The 17237-nt window shown below is 45.4% G+C and overlaps 1 protein-coding gene and 1 long non-coding RNA gene across 9 annotated transcripts in view; one reads left to right on the top strand and one right to left on the bottom strand.

Moving 5' to 3' along the window:
- Positions 1-8571: 8571 nt before the first annotated feature.
- LOC118663797 lies at positions 8572-11972 on the bottom strand. The gene is made up of 2 exons (XR_004970145.1): positions 11620-11972; positions 8572-9956 (listed from the first exon to the last, which is right to left on the bottom strand). It is a non-coding gene; the product is annotated as an uncharacterized LOC118663797 (long non-coding RNA).
- A 56-nt stretch (positions 11973-12028) lies between these two features.
- Positions 12029-17237, top strand: part of TRAPPC8 (trafficking protein particle complex 8) — a 73165-nt gene continuing 67956 nt past the window's right edge. For 3 of the 8 annotated variants that reach the window (XM_036323762.1, XM_036323752.1, XM_036323747.1), the window contains exon 1: positions 12030-12458. In XM_036323762.1, coding sequence (XP_036179655.1) covers positions 12302-12458 — 157 coding nt within the window. In that variant the 5' untranslated portion in view covers positions 12030-12301. Of the gene's footprint in view, positions 12459-15232; positions 15337-17237 lie in introns of all 8 variants that reach the window. The other 5 variants (XM_036323749.1, XM_036323748.1, XM_036323751.1 and 2 more) reach the window with 4 other exon arrangements.

Raw genomic sequence — 17237 nt, 5'->3', positions numbered from 1 at the left:
GAGTTAGAAACATCGATGAGAGAGAAACATCGATCAGCTGCCTCCCGCACATCTCCCACTGGGGATATGCCCGCAACCCAGGCACAGGCCCTTGACCGGAATCGAACCTGGGACCTTTCAGTCCGCAGGCCGACGCTCTATCCACTGAGCCAAACCGGTTTCTGCACAAATTATTATTCTTTAGACCTGTGCTACTTCTCAGAAAAGGTCAATTCTAGTATTTCTCAAGTGCAACATTAAGAATTTGATTTAGCCCAGCCAGCATAGCTCGGTGGTTGAGTGTTGACCTATGAACCAGGAGGTCAAAGTTTGATTCCCAGTTAGGGCACGGCAGCCGATCAATGATTCTCTCGTATCTTTGTTGTTTCTATCACTCCCTCTCCCCTCCTCTCTGAAATCAATAAAAATATATTTTAAAACATATTTAAAAAATAATTTGACTCAGGTCCACTCAGGAAGTATTTAATGAGGAGAACGTACAAGCTCTGACGTTACAAAGAGTAGTGGCAGCAGCAGAGGCATAGCCTGTAATAGACAGGACTGTGGAGTCAGGGCCTGACAGCTGGAGTTATTTTATTTTTAATTTATTTTTTTGACAGCGGGAGTTTAGCTTCTAACTCCACCACTGACTGCAGCCAGTTAACTTCTCTCGGCCTTGGCTTCCTCAGTTGTGAAGTGGAGATAATGACAGCACCCACTTCTGACTAGAGTTGCTGTGCATTTTCAGCGAATTCACACATGTAGAACACGCTCACATCTAACCTTTGGTGAATGGCCTGGAAGTGCCAGCTGTCATTATTCAAGGATTTCTACTCGGAGTCCTAAGAATTAAGCAAACATTTCCTTAACCCTACCATGTCATTTGAACTATCAGGAAAGAAATTTAGATCCTAGACCTTTTTTAGAAATTACACTTTCACTGTCTTAGAATTTCAATCATAGATGGACAAATGTAAACGTAATAACGTTTGGCTATTTAAAATAAAAGGATTTCATGTTTAAAAAATGAGAGACTTTCCCTGGTTGGTGTGTTCAGTGGTTAGAGCGTCAGCCCTCGCACCCAAGGGTTTTGGGTTTGATTCCCGGTTAGGGGCTCATACCTGGGCTGCAGGTTCGACCCCCAGTTCTGGTCAGGGTGGGTACAAGAGGCAACCAATCGATGTCTCTCTCTCACGTTGATGTTTCTCTCTCTCTCCTTCCTTCCTTCCTTCCTTCCTTCCTTCCTTCCTTTCTTCCTTCCTTTCTTCCACTGTAAAAATCAATGAGGAAAAATATCCTCTGGTGAGGATTATCAAAGAGAGGGAGGGGGGGAGGGGGGAAGGTGGGAGGGAGAGAATTTAGGTATTGTAGATTAAGGGACTTACTGGAGATGGACAGAGGAAGACTATACTAAGGGATTTTGTTTTCTGATAAACTCTAAAGCATTGCTTAAGTATATAAGCCATAATCTGCAGACAAAAATAAATAAATACCCAGAGCCAACTTTGGATCACAGATACTATTAACCCTTTTGTGCCCTTGGTGTTTTTATAAACACAGCTTTCAATAGAAGGTCAAAGCCCAGCTCGAATTTGCACGAGCGAGTTAAGTCTGGGAAATGTACTCATTTGCTTTCTTTAAAAATATATTTTATTGATTTTTTACAGAGAGGAAGGGAGAGAGACAGAGAGTTAGAAACATCGATGAGAGAGAAACATCGATCAGCTGCCTCTTGCACACCCCCTACTGGGGATGTGCCCGCAACCAAGGTACATGCCCTTGACTGGAATCGAACCCGGGATCCTTCAGTCCGCAGGCCGACGCTCTATCCACTGAGCCAAACCGGTTAGGGCCTCATTTGCTTTTTTATGCCAGCAACATTAAAGTAGCATCTATACACAGGCAAGGTGGAATGGCTAACTGGGGAAAGCAAACCATACAATTCAAACCAAATGACTGCCTTTGGTCTGAGTTATCCAAATAACTATGACTAAATTGGTTGTTCTTTGTTTTATTTTGTTGGTGTTCTTTCTGAAACAGTGGGGTCAATGGGAAAAGTAGATGAACAAAATTATTCAAATAGTTGTCCCAATTTTCTACCCAGGGACATTCAGTGCTGGCCCTTAAAATAGATAATTTGAGGTGCGGTGGAAATGTTTTGCCCAAACATAAGAACCTGAGCTCCTGTCATTTTACTGTTACAGCATAAGTTCTATTTAGATTTTATGTTTTAAAAATATTGACACTACTCAGATGTTTACTTTAAGCTAGTATCAGCCCAAACCTACATTTACGCTGTCACTACTGCCTGTCAGCAGAAAGCAAGGCTAGCACATTGAGTTCTAAATGCTGTCTAGGAGGAGAAAAAGAGCTCAGACATGACATATAAGAGAGGACCAATGTTTTTCAGTTTCTGTTTTTAATTGTTGACAGTAAATTGATGTCCTCCAATTCCTTCCCACTTACCCTCTTCCTCCCAGCCCTGCCCACCCCAGGCCACTATTATCTGTGTCCACTGGTTATTCTTAATCTCTTCCCATCTCCCCTCGGAGACATATTAGTCTGTTCCATGCCTCCATGTCTCTGGACTTATTTTGTTCATTAGATTCCACTTATAAGTGAGATCATGTGATGTTTATCTTTCTCTGACTGGCTTATTTCACTCAGCATAATACTCCCCAGGTCCATCCATGCTGTTGCAAAGGGTGAGAAAGCCCTTTTTTACTGCTGCATAGTATTCCATTGTGTAGATGTACCACAGTTTCTTTATCCACTCATCTGCTGATGGGTTCTTGGGGGCCGTTTCCAGGTCTTGGCTGTTGTAAATTGTGCTATGAACGCAGGGGTGCGGATATTCTTCCTGATGGTGTTTCAGGCTTCTTAGGATATATTCCTAGAAGTGGGATCACTGGGTCAAATGGCAGTTCCATTTTTAAATTTCTGAGTAAATTCCATGCGGTTTTCATAGTGGCTGCACCAGTCCTCATTCCCACTAGGGTTCCTTTTTCTCCACATCCTCCCAGCACTTGTTTGTTGAATGTAAGGCTATAAAATTTTCTCTGAGCACTGCCTTAGTTGCATTTCCTCTCCACCCCAAATAAGTAGCTTGTATTTTCGTTATCATTCAGTTTGAAATATTCTACATTTCCGTGTTGTTGTTTTTTTAATTTGGCCCATGGATTACTTAGAAGTCTGTTGTCTAACTTATAAATATTTGAAGATTTCCAAATATTATGGACTCAATGTTTGTGTTCCCCCCCATTCATATGCCTAAGCCCTAACGCCAATATAGCTGTATTTGAAGATGGGGCCTCTAAGGAAGCAATTAAGATTAAGTAGGGTCCTAAGGGTGAGGACCTGATCCAAGAGAATTAGTGTCCTTATAAGAAAAGATACCAGGGGATGCAGAGGGGACCCTAAAAGGCCTTGGGGCTCCACAGGTCGTACTTGAGGGGGAGCCTTTCGAAGAGACACTCATCCAGCCCAGCCTGGGGCCCGCTGCCTGCAGAGGTGAGTCAGGTGTCACCCATCTTCCTGATGAGTTTCACCTCCTCACCCAGGAAGTGGTACTCGGGGAAGTGAGGAGTTGAGCTCTGCACAGGTAGAACCAGGGCCTGCAGATCCACTAGGGCAGTGGTTCTCAACCTTCTGGCCCTTTAAATACAGTTCCTCATGTTGTGACCCAACCGTAAAATTATTTTCGTTGCTACTTCATAACTGTAATGTTGCTACTGTTATGAATCGTAATGTAAGTATCTGATATGCAGGATGGTCGTAGGCGACCCCTGTGAAAGGGTCGTTCGATCGCCAAAGGGGTTGCGACCCACAGGTTGAGAACCACTGACCTAGGGCCTGGGTCAGGGTCCTCGCCAAGGCCAGGGCAGCCTTCATGGCGGCTTGAGTTTTGCCCACTGATCTTGGGGAGGCTCCTGCACGTCCTGGGGAGAATGCGGCCACCATGCTGGTTTTGCATCTTTAAGAGACGCTGGGCGCCCTGGTGCTTCTCTGCCAACTGGAGGAAGAAGTGGTCCATGCCCTCCAGAGCCATATCATCACGGCCGGTCAAAACAGAAGCCCAGAGAGAGGTGGCTGACCACAGCCTGCACCTTGATGGAGTAATTCTGACGAATTTGGGAGCTCATGGTTGTTTGGCAACAAGGAGTTAAGGTAGGAAAAAAACCCAGTGTGTTGGCTGGTCTCAGAGGTGCTTCTGAAGGTGGAGACTGGATAAGACACAGGACAGTGGCTGGAGGCTGGGTCCCTGGGTCTATTCCATCCAAACACTGTTGAAGCCAGAGACAGATCCGGGACCACCAAGGGAACTGTCCATAATTTTCTTTTTTAAAAAACTGAGTCATATTCCACATGTGTATATACCACAATTTCTTTATCCAATTCTCTGTCGATGGACATTTAGGCTGTTTCCACATCTTGGCTATAGTGAATAGTGCTGCAATGAAATTGAAATGCTAAAATGTCTTCAAGATACTGAGTTGAATTCTTTGGAATTGCACAAAGTAGGATTGTTGGATCATATGGTAATTCTATTTATTAAGTTTTTTGAGGAACTTCCATACTGTTTTATTTATTTACTTAAAAGACTTTAAAAAATTGATTTCTAGAGAGAGGAGGAGAGAGGGAGAAAGAGATAAACATCAATGTCAGAGCAAAACACTGACCAGCTGCCTCTTGCATGCTACTAGAGATGGAGCCTGCAACCCGGGCATGTGTCCTGACCGGGAATGGAACCTGTGACCCTTCAGTGCAAGAGACAATGCTCCAACCGACTGAGCCACACCAGGCAGAAACCATACTGTTTCATATAGTAGCGGCACCATTTTGCATCCCCATCAACAATGAATATCACTGCCAACATTTGTCTTCTGTTTTTCTGATAATAGCCATCCTGACAGGTGTGAAATGTTATCTCAGTTGATTTACATTTTCCTGATGATTTTGTGATGTTGAGCATTTTTTTCATAGGACAATTGATCATTTGTATTTTTTTTTTGAGAAATGTCTATTCAAGTGCTTAGCCTATTAGTTTCTTTGCTATTGAGTTGTAGAAGTTCTTATATATTTTGGAGATTAACCCTTTATCAGATAAGAATTTGAAAATATTTTCTCCCATTCCATATGTTGCCTTTTCATTCTATTGATTGTTTCCTTTACGGTGGAACTTTGCAGCTGAAACTATTTGACAATAATCCCAAAAGAAATCTCCTTTTTTTCTGCCTGAATCTAAGTGGCTATGCCTTTGCCATGATTTGTCTTCCTCCGGATTCCACATTTCTGTCTTACTACTCTCTCTCCTCTGCTCTGCTTCACAATACTGGGGAAAGATTACTTAGGGCAGTGGTTGGCAAATTGCGGTTCGAGAGCCACATGTGGGTCTTTGACCCCTTGAGTGTGGCTCTTCCACAAAATACCACGTGCGGGCGGGCATGTACAGTGCGATTGAAACTTCGTGGCCCATGCGCAGAAGTCGGTATTTTGTGGAAGAGCCACACTCAAGGGGTCAAAGAGCCATATGTGGCTTGCGAGCCGCAGTTTGCCGACCACTGATAGGGGATATTAGTGAGGTAGACTGTGTCGTGCTGGGTGTAAGTATGGTTCAGGACCATGGAGAGCGGCACTCAGGGTTCAAACCTCTAACGGCCATGATCTATCTGATATTGACACGTCTTTGTTGGCCTGTTCTAAACCCTAGAGTTTAGAGCAATGCCTAACATATAAAAAGTAGTCAATAAATATTTGTTGAATGAAATGAAATGACCTGCATTCTCCCTAGTGGAATCAATGTGTGGAGGACTATGAACATTTCTGTAGCTCTTGGTACATGCCACCAAATTCTTTTCAGAAGTGGGACATTAATTTATACAGCCACCAAGTAAAACTTTGATTTTTCTCTTTATATGCTTCACTCATTTTTCTTGTTTATTAAAGTACTAGAGGCCTGGTGCATGAGATTTGTGCACTGCGGGAGGGAGGGGCCTCAGCCTGGCCTGCGCCCTCTCACAGTCCGGGACCCCTTGCTCCTTACCACCCACCTGACTCAGAGGCAGGAGAGCCTCCCGCCGCCACTGCTGCACTCGCCAGCCATGAACCAGGCTTCTGGCTGAGTAGCGCTCCCCCTGTGGGAGTGCACTGACCACCAGGGGGCAGCTCCTGCGTTGAGCATCTGCCCCATGGTGGTCAGTGTGCATCATAGCGACGAGTCTATAGATTTGCATGTTAGGATTTTATTATATAGGATATTTGACAAACAATATTATATTAGTTTCAGGCGTACAACGTAGTAGATCGACATTTATAATCCTTACAAAAATTTGTGCACTCGGGGGAGGGGCGGAACCCCTCGCCCGGCCTGTGTCCTCTCGCAGTCTGGGATCCCTTGGGGGATGACCACCTGCTGACTTAGGCCTGCTCCCGGGGAAATTGGGCCTAAGCTAGCAGTCAGACATCCCTCTGGCAGCCCGGGAGCCCTCGGGGGATGTCCACTTGCCAGCGCAGAGCAGGCCCAAGCTGCAGTCGGACATCCTTAGCACTGCTGAGGAGGCGGGAGATGCTCCCACCACCACCGCTGCACTGGCAGCCATCAGCCTGTCTTGTGGCTGAGCAGAGCTCCCGCTGTGGGAGCACACTGACAACCAGGGGGAAGCTCCTGCATTGAGCGTCTGCCCCCTGGTGGTCAGTGTGTGTCATAGTGACCAGTCATTCCCAGTCGTTCTGCTGTTAGGGTCAACTTGCATATCACCCTTTTATTATATAGGATGATGTGATCACCACAGTAATTCTAGTAACCATCTGTCACCATACAGACTTATTATGATAATATTGACTATTTTCCCAATGCTGTGCATTACATCCATATGACTTATTTTTCATAACTGGTGGTTTGTACCTCTTATTCTCCTTCATTTTTTTTTTCCAATTCCCCCACCTCCCTGCCCTCTGGCAACCTTCAGTTTGTTCTCTGTATCTATGAGTCTGTTTTTGTTTTGTTTGATTTGTTTGTTTTTTTTATTGCCCATTTAAGTGAAATAATATGGCATTTGTCCTCTCTGACTTACTCATTTAGTATAATACCCATTTAATGATGTTAAGTCTTCTGATCCATGAACATGAGATGTCATTCCATGTGTTTAGGTCTTTTTAATTTTTTTTTTCAAATTGCACACACACACACACACACACACATATTTAACTTGCATAGCTAGTTAGCTAAAAAAATAAATAGCTTTTGGGTACTGATTAGCAGCTATAACTATCCCTGTTATTTTTGTGTAGCTGAAATAATTTTTAATGTATTAGAATTAAGAATATTTACAAAGAAGTACTCATTAGTCCTGGCTGGTGTGGCTCAGTTGGTTGATGGTCGTCCTATGCACCAGGTCACCAGTTCGATTCCTGGTGAGGGCACATATCTGGGTTGTGGGTTCAATCCCTGGTCAGGGTGCATATGGGACCCAAGCGATCAATGTTTCTTTTTCTCTCTCTCCCTCTCCCCCCTCTAAAAAAAAGGAAGTACTCATTAAAACAATACTTGTTGCTCTAATTAATTTCTTAAATCAGAAGAAACTGATTTAGTTAATATATAAAATTTAGTTAATATATAAACTGAGAAAAGTATAATGAAAAGTGCTTGAGACTGGAAGTCAGGAAATTGGGATGCTTTTACTAGTTGTGTGCCTAAGTAGGCTTATAACCTTTGGAAAAATTATTTTACCTCTCTAGGACTGTTTTCTCACATACAAAATAATATTGCAATTTTTCCTAAATAGGAAATCAAGGGGCTATGATAGTAATCAATATGGCATACAACTGTATTTATTTATTTTTAAAATATATTTTTATTGATTTTAGAGAAGGGAGAGGGATAGAGAGATAGAAACATCAATGATGAGAGAGAATCATTGATTGGCTGCCTCCTGCACACCCCACACTGGGGATTGAGCCCGCAATGGAGCACGTGCCCTGACTGGGAATCGAACCCTGACCTAGTTCATAGGTTGACACTCAACCACTGAGCCAAGCTGGCCGGGCCTGTATTTATTTTTAGATCAAATCTTGAGAAATAAAGTATTTATAAACTGTTTGCGGTTGAGATGTTCAATATTTCCATGCACCCTCCCCCCATCTTAGAAGTATGAGTGAAAATATATATTTTTACTTGCTGCAGATTAAATTAGAGGAAGCTGTATATGGAGGTTAAATACCTATAAGTATAAAATAAAATTATGGGCTTTAGAATGCAAAATTATGGTTATGATTCATTCTTAATATAATTGAGAAATAGATGCCATCTTTTGTAATCAGAATATTAATGTTAATAAGTTGTCTTAAAACATCCAGTACAGTAAATAAAATAAAGTATGGGCCAATATGCAGATTATATACTTAAACCTTTTTTTTTTAGTGTTTTAAAGTAGCATAACAAGACATTTTCCAGCTTAACACACTTTAACGTGCAACTTTTCTGGGCACCCCCTGACTTCCCATTCTCTGAGTAGGTGTCTCCTTTGAAGAAATGTATTCAGTAATTAGAATTGTTTTTATTGGGTTTTAAAGCCAGTACTCAATAGCACCATCTACTGTTAACACAGTGAAACTTAATAACAGTGGAAAGAATGTTATATTCTCAGACCTTCACGTTGAAACAGACACAAGAAATATTCAAACCCCAAATTTCTAAGCTTACCGATAAAGAAAGCGAGGCTCAGAAAAGATAAGTAAGTTGTCAAAAGTCACATATAATACTATTGCAAACTAAAATTTCTCTAGGTCAGTGGTTCTCAACCATCTGGCCCTTTAAATACAGTTCCTCATGTTGTAACCCAGCCATAAAATTATTTTCGTTGCTACTTCATAACTGTCATGTTGCTACTGTTATGAATCGTAATGTAAATATCTGATATGCAGGATGGTCTTAGGCGTCCCCTGTGAAAGGGTCATTCGACCGCCAAAGGGGTCGCGATCCGCAGGTTGAGAACCGCTGCTCTAGGTGCTTTCAAAGCAAGGAAACATGGAAAAGCAATTTATCATACTGATCAAGTCTCCAGGGTTAAAAACCAAGCTGGCTGTTTATGGCTCCCGTGCTGACTATCTCTCAGCAAGTTAATCAACGGCTTTGTGCTTCCGTTTCTACATCTGAAAGCTGGTGGCACATCCTTTTGAGGGTTTGTGTGAGAAACAGAAGTAGGAGACAATGTATATAATGTACCATGCTTGATACCTGTTTATCGGTAATGATGACATTATTTTTATTCACAAGTGGTAGAACTGCTTTTAAATCCAGATGCTTCTGGTTTTAATGTCTGTGCTGTTTAAAACTGACCACACCAGCCAACAGTCTTATTATATGTACCAAATAAAACAAATCATGAACATTTGCTAACACAGCATGTAAGCCCATTGACATTCTATAGGATTCTTTGATTTTGGTGAAGAAGAAAGCTGAGCCTCACCTTCAGTACTTGGAAGACAGATCCTTAATTTCTTGTCTTATTTAGTCCAGCAAGCTTCCTTTCTTTTAGTCATAGAAGCTGTCCTCTCGGCCTTGAGGGTGTGCACGTTGCCAAGGCCTGGCCAGTCATAGCACCAAGTTTGTCCTGGACACAGAGAATGGTCCAGAGGACATGGATGCAAAAAGAGCCAGTGTCTGGAGGAGTCAGAGACACGAGAGCAGTGTGGTATCTTTGGCCCCACGCAGATACCTTCCGCAGGGTACCTCCCTCCTAATACAGTGTGCTGGGGACCCTGGGCTGTTATCCCATATTCGTTTTCCTCCTCTTCATGAGCCCCTCGGAACCCACGTCTTCCGGTCTCCTTTGGAGATAGGTGTGGCCAATAGGCTCACTGGAGCCAATGGGATGCGAGGGAAAGTGTTGAATGCCCTTTCTACAGTTTGCTGTTACACCATCAGTCCATGTTTCCCCATGTGTCAGTGACTCAGCTCTAACGTTCCTCAGCAGCACCTGAGGAAATGGACACCTTGGATTAACTGGGAAAGAAATGGATTTTTACAGTGAATCACTCACGGAAAACCCTGCGTGTGAATGTGCTGGGAGATGGTAAAGTCCAAGCAGAAGATCACTTAAGCTCAGCCACGAAAAAGGAATGAAGTACTGATTCATATTATCACAACATGGAGGAGCCTTGGACACATGAAGGTTCAAACACAAAGACACATGTTGTATGATTCTACTTATATGACATGCACAGAATAAGTAAATCTACAGACAGGTGGAGAGTGACTGGGAATGGGTATCAGGTTTCTTTGGTGGTGATGAAAATGTTCCGGAATTAGACAAGAGTAATGGTTGTACAACTTTCTGACTATACTAAAAACCGCTGGATTGTATACTATAAAGGGGTGAATTATATCTCAAGAAAATAAATTTAAGCTAAATTGCCCTTAAAGATCCTTCTTTAAAAATGTAATACAGCCCTAGCTGGTTTGGCTCAATGGATAGATCTTTGGCCTGCAGACTGAAGGGTCCCAGGTTCGATTCCGGACAAGGGCACATGCCTGGGTTTTGGGTTCGATCCCCAGTAGGGGGCGTGCAGGAGACAGCCAATCAATGATTCTCTCTCATCATTGATGTTTCTATCTCTCTCTCCCTCTTCCTTCCTCTCTGAAATCAATAGAAATATATTTTAAAAAAATGTAATACAGCTTGTTTTATCTTTAGTGTAAAAAATAAATCGCCTTTCTACTTTTTGAATTGAGCACCAGATAAAGTAGTATGCTTGCCTTTAGGAACCCTGTTTCTAAAAATATGTCTTTTAACTCATCACATTCAATTGCATGAGATTCTTACATTATAAAATGCAAGGGAATGGCATCAGAGGTATTCAAAAGGGAACCTATGTACCCCCGGGGATGCAAGAAAAATTTCCAAGAGGTGCTCTGGCACGGATAGTTTTAAGAAAATTAATTTCCGTATCCTCAACGTGCAGGTATTACCTTTTCACAATTGATCTGCGGCTAAAGCTGCCATGTCGTTACCATTCCTCAGTTTACAGAAGGAAGTCATACGTCTCACCTGTCCTACGTTCCTACCATCGCACAAACCTCACGGGGTCAAACAATCCGACAATTTGCGTTACTGATGTTGGGGAAACCTCCTTTATATCAAGGCACCATAAACCGCCATGGAACATGGCATTTTCCCTTGCCTTATACTTTTGGCCCATAATTCAGAAGCAATGCAGACAACTGAGTAACGCTATGGTAAAATTCATCCCGTTCCCTTCTACCCATTCAGAGGAACAATCTGTAAAAATGGAAGCCAGGGATGGAAGCCGGTCCAGGACCTCACAGCCCCCGCAGCACCGCAGGCGCAGGGCGTTCCCCTCCACCCCGTTAACTGCAGGGCACGCAGGGCTGTTCTCGGGTTCAGTTCGCATTCTTGTCACTGTGTTTCCAAAAGGCGGGCTGTGGTCAAACGACGCGTGGCCTGATCAGGCCGCTCCAGGGGACCCCCACGCCCCGGGCTGGTGTGAGAGTGTGGGGGGCAGGGGGTAGTGAGGGAGGGCGGGGCAGCACCCCCTCCAGGGAGCAGGTGCCCTCGCCGCTGCACCGGGAGCGTGGGAAGGGCCGGGCAGGGCTAGGCGAGCGAGCAGAACACCGTTTACCTAGTTTCCCAGAGAGCCTTTGGGGTCCCACAGAGGCCGGGGGGCGTGGAAGGCGGGCGGCGCCTTTGCCACTGGGACAGCGTGGATCCTCCGCGAGGGCCCGCCCGGGGCCCCCACACCGCGCTGGGCTCCGCCGAGACCCTGCGAGTAAAGCGGGTCTAACACCGCCTATCGCCTCGCCTGGCCCCGCCCACCACACCCGTAGCCCCGCCTACCACGCCTGTAGCCCCGCCCCAACCCCGCCCAGCGGGAGGGTGCCAGGCGCCACACGACTTCCGGTGCTAGCGTCCAATCGGCTTCCGCCGCTCCCCACTTCCTTCTCCTCCGCTCTTTCCCCGCCCCCACTGCCTCCTTCAACGCCGTCACGTGAGGGGCGGGCGCGGGGGCCGTCGGGACTAGTTCTGCCGGTGGGTCAGGGTTCGGCCTCAACATGGCGGTTCCGGTCGGGCCGTGACCGAGGTTTCGCGGTCGGAAGGACTCCCCGGGGCTCGTCGGCGTGTCCGCCTCATGGGTGGGACGTGAGCCGCCGTGGCGAGCGCGGAGGAGCGACGGTGACGGGGCGGGGTCGGCGGCGTGGGCCCCGGGCGCCGAGACGGCGGAGTCGGGTCCTCGGGTTGGTCTCGAGGCTTCCCTGCGGGGCCCCGCCCGGCCGGGCTAGGCCGGCGGGCGGCGGCCGTGAGCGATGGCCCAGTGCGTGCAGTCGGTGCAGGAGCTCATCCCGGACTCCTTCGTGCCCTGTGTCGCCGCGCTGTGCAGCGACGACGCCGAGCGCCTCACTCGCCTCAACCACCTGAGCTTCGCGGAGCTGCTGAAGCCCTTCACCCGCCTCACTTCCGAGGGTACGTGGTCCTCTCCCGGCCCCCGGAGCGTCGGCGCGCGGGGCCGGGGGCGGGCGGGGCGAGGGCGATGTTTACAGCCCGGAGGGCGGCGCGTGCTGGGCGGCGGGGCCGGGAGGGAGCCTGTCGGGGCCGCGCCGTCCTCCCCTCAGTCCCTCCGGGCGCTTCCTTCCCGCCTCGCACCTGCCGCCTGTTCGGTGGTTCCTGTCACGGAAACGGGAGCCGCCGCGGGGGGCGGGGAGCTGTCGGAGGGAGGCGAGGCCGGAGCGGAGCGGAGCCGGCCCGGCTGTCAGACTGCACGCGGGGGACTGGCTTTGAACAGCAGCGAGGCGCCTCTCTTTCTTTCTAAGCTCCTGCTTGCTTATTTTGCTTTTTTGTTTTCTTCGAAAACTTAAACTTTTTCTTATATTCCTCTATCATATTTTACTTCTCCAGAAAATAAAAAAAGTGTTATGGAAATAATAGAACTTGACACAGCCTCTGCCTAATGGGCCAGGGAGGAAGAAGAAATGTTTCATTGAGTCTGGATGGAGTCATCTAGATGTACAGGGAAGGGAAAGCCCTAAAATTTGGTGTTTCAGATCGAAATTAAATCATTAGTAGAAATGTGTCTTTTATTGAGGAGGTACCTGATTTTTTATAGCTTTTGACTGCAGTGGTTCTGAACCTTCTGGTCCTTTAATACAGTTCCTCCTGTTGTGACCCAACCATAAAGTTATTTTCGTTGCTATTTCATCACTGTCATGTTGCTACTGTGATGAATCGTCATGTAAATATCTGATATGCAGGCTGGTCTTAGGCGACCCCTGTGGAAGGAAGGGTCATTCGACCGCCAAAGGGGTCGCGACCCACAGGTTGAGAACCGCTGCAGCTTAGTCTTTATTAGGGGGAAAAATAGGTGTAACAAAACCCCAGGGATGACTATCCAGTGCCTTCATCTGTACTTCGCAAACGGAACCTAGGGAAGTGTGTGTGAAGCGAGGACTTCATGCAGCGCGGCTGTGCACGTGGACGCAGCGATGATGGGGATGTGGTTGTGGGGACCTGTGCGCGGGCGGAGCGGAGCCATAACCTGCCGCAGGCCACCCTCCGGGCGGGCAGTGCCTGTCGGTTCCCCTTTAGTTAGTATCGGAAGGGGCGGGAAGGGTCCGCACAGCTTTTGGGAGCCCTCGGGTCCCGTGGGCCTGCCCCGTGGCCAGCTCCTCCGGGCTGCACCGAGTCAACAGGAACAGCCAAGTGCCCCACATTCTTCAGGGCTTTGAGAGGCGTGTGCGCGCTCTCCTGCGTGGTGAATAAGTAATAATGCCAGTACCCGATACCTGTTTTCCGAAGCTTTCCTCCTGTCGTCCTTAGGAGCTTCATGGGGCAGATAGTGGTGTCTTCATTGCACATTTGAGGACACGGAGGCAGGCAGCTGATGTGCCCGGTCTTACAAGTGGGAGAGATTTACACAGGCCCTGTGACTCCAGACAGGTGGTCATCATACCTCCTGGCATATTTTTTTATTTTTTTAAATATACTTCTTATTTGATTTCAGAGAGGAAGGGAGAAGGAGAGAGGTAGAAACATCAATGATGAGAGAGAATCATCCATCGGCCGCCTCCTGCACACCCCACACTGGGGATGGAGCCCACAACCCAGGCATGTGCCCTTGGCTGGAATCGAACCTGGGACCCTTCAGTCCACAGGCTGGCGCTCTATCCACTGAGCCAAGCCGGCCAGGGCATCCTGGCATATTTAGAATTACTCACTCACACTGGGCAGCAGCACTGTCCAACAGAGATATAATGTGAGTCACGTATATAATTTAAAATCATTTAGTGTTCCCGTGATAAAAAAAGTGAAAAGAAGCAGGTGACATTAGTTTTAATGACTGCTATGCATCTTATTTAACCCAGTATTTCCAAAATGTTATTTCAATATATAATCAGTATTAAACAATCATTTAAAAAAATCCTCACTTGAGGATATGGTGTTTTGTGCCTTTTTTTTTTTTTTTTTTTGGAGGATATGTTTTTATTCATTTGAGAGAGAGGAAGGGAGAGGGAGAGAAAAAGAAAAACATCAATTGGTTGCTTCTGGCAGGTGCCCAGACCTGGGATCGAACCCACAACCTGGGTATGTGCTCTGATTGGGAATTGATCTTGTCACCTTTTGGTGTGTGGGGGCTCCACTGCAACCATTTGAGGCACACAGGTGAGGATTAAAAAGATCTTAATGAGGGGGCTGGGCGAAGTGGGGCAGAGGAGGGAAAAATGGTGGACATCTGTGATACTGTCAACAATAAATAAAAAAAAAGCAACCAATGAATGCATAAAAATAATGACTTAATTTTTATCTGAAAAACCAGATTTTAGGACTTTGCCTTCTCTATAAATCTAGATGACCCCATCTAGATTAAATTAAAAACTTGTTCTTATTCCCTGGCCCATTAGGCAAAGGCTGTTTCAAGTTTTATTATTTCCATAATACCTTTTTCTTAGATATATACTATTATTTATTTCCCAACTTTATTTGAACATGGGATCAATTTTTCAGAAACAAGCTCTTAACTTTCTTGAGGAAGCAGTATTCCATAGAGCAGCATATACTGGGAAATATTACTTCATAGTAAAGTATTCAAGATACGATCTCGTAACCTGTAAAATTAAGAAAATGGTAGATTTGAATTTCATTTTTTTAACTTTAATGGAATTTTATTGACTTTTTTTTTATTTCTCTTCCATCCTCATTTATCCTTCCTATATCCTCTTTCACACCTCTTTCCCCTTTTCCAGAAATCACCACACTGTTGAATTTCATTTTGAAACTGAGATGTTATATGATATACTAGTGACCCGGTGCATGGATTTGTGCACATTGAAAGGACATTAATTAGAAGGTAGCCGGCGGGGCGTGTCTGGGCGAGATGGGCTGGAGACCCAACTGCCAATCTCCTGCAGTCTGGGGAGTGAGTGGGGTCCCTCTGGCAGGTGGGGCCCCTCTGCTTGGCCTGCGGGGATTCTGCTGAAACCAGCTCTCTGACATTCCCCACAGGGTCCTGGAGTGTGAGAGGGCACTCTGCAAAGTTCTGCTGCTGCCAGGTCCCCGCAGCTCAGCTGCTCCTGCGTTGAGCATCTGCCCCCTGGTGGTCAGTGTGCATCATAGGTACTGGACAGTTGGATGGTTGCTTAGCCTTTTATATATATAGATAGTCTCCTTTTGTGAAGTTATAATCTTTTTTAAATATATATTTTATTGATTTTTTACAGAGAGGAAGGGAGAGGAATAGAGAGATAGAAACATCGATTCAGCTGCCTCCTGCACACTCCCTACTGGGGATGTGCCTGCAACCAAGGTACATGTCCTTGGCCGGAATTGAACCTGGGACCCTTTAGTCCTCAGGCCGGCGCTCTATCCACTGAGCCAGACCCGTTAGGGCAGTGCAGTTATAATCTTAACGAAGCCTTAATATAATTTAGTTCTGAAGCTTTTGAATTTAAGAGCATTTCTCTTAATTATAATTAGCTCTTATATTGTGATATTCCTGTTTCTATTATCATGTAACAAATGACCCCCAAACTTAGTACCTTAGAAACAAAAGGATTTATTGTTTCTCAGCAATCGGAGTGGCTTAGCTGGATGCTTTTGGCTCAGGGTCTCTCTTGAAGTGGAGCTGTCAGCAAGAGCTACGGTCATCTGGGGCTTGAGGATCCTCTTCCCAGCTCACTCATGGTTGCTGGCAAGTCTCACTTCCTCACTGATATTGGCCTGAGACTTCAGTTCTGTGCCATGTGGGCCTGTCCATAGGCTCCCTGAGTTGCTGTGGCATGGCAGTTAGCTTCATCCAGAGGGAGTGATCAGAGAGAGAACCAGGATAGAAGCTGTACTCTTTATAACCTTATCTCAGAAGTGCTATACTATTGCTTTTGCTGTGTGCAGTTGGTCACACAGAGCAACCCTAGGATGTGGGAGGTGACACAAGTGTGTGTAACAGGAAATGTCAGGATCATTGGGGGCCATTTCAGAGACTGGCTGCCACACCTGTTAACTCATTTCTGGATTTATTAGTAGGGTTACCTAACTGATAAGCCCATTCTGAATATAGTGCAAAACTAGAGCATCCTTTTTGTGTTAATACTTATGAATACTAAAAGATATCTGGCCAATTTACAGCTTTGAGAGAGGTTTATATATATATATATTTAATATATATATTTATTGATTTCAGAGAGGAAGGGAGAGAGAGATAAAAAACATCAATGATGAGAATCTTTGATTGCTGCTTCCTGCATGCCCCCCACTGGGAATGTGTCTATATCGGAATTGAACCAGACCTCCTGATTCATATGTTCCATGCTCAACCACTGAGCCACACTGGCTGGGCTTGAGAGAGGTTTAATACACACATGGCTACTCACGTTATTCAACAATTATGAACTAACTTTAAGGAAAATACTTGTTTCTAAAAATGTCAGAAATGTACCATAGTATTTTCTTGTTTTTTGGTTTCTCTGTTTCATAGTTAGACTAGCTGGGAAGTTTAATTAGGGAGAGAGCTCTGTGTGTGTTTAAGTTAGAAAAAATAAACAGTTACAGAAGAATGCAGAGAATACAAGAAACATCCAGCTTCCCACTACCCAGAACCAACAAATATTAACCTTATCATATTTACTTTGTGTCTTTTTCTTTCCTTTGAAAAGAAACCAAACATTAGAGATACCCTTGAAGTCACCTTTAAACCTTTCCTTGGTCTCATTTCCTTCCTTCATAGGCAACCATTATAATGGAATTTGCATGTAT

This window comes from Myotis myotis, unplaced genomic scaffold, assembly GCF_014108235.1.
Source record: "Myotis myotis isolate mMyoMyo1 unplaced genomic scaffold, mMyoMyo1.p scaffold_m19_p_9, whole genome shotgun sequence".
Lineage (NCBI taxonomy): Eukaryota > Metazoa > Chordata > Mammalia > Chiroptera > Vespertilionidae > Myotis > Myotis myotis.
This window is presented reverse-complemented; position numbering and strand designations above follow the sequence as displayed.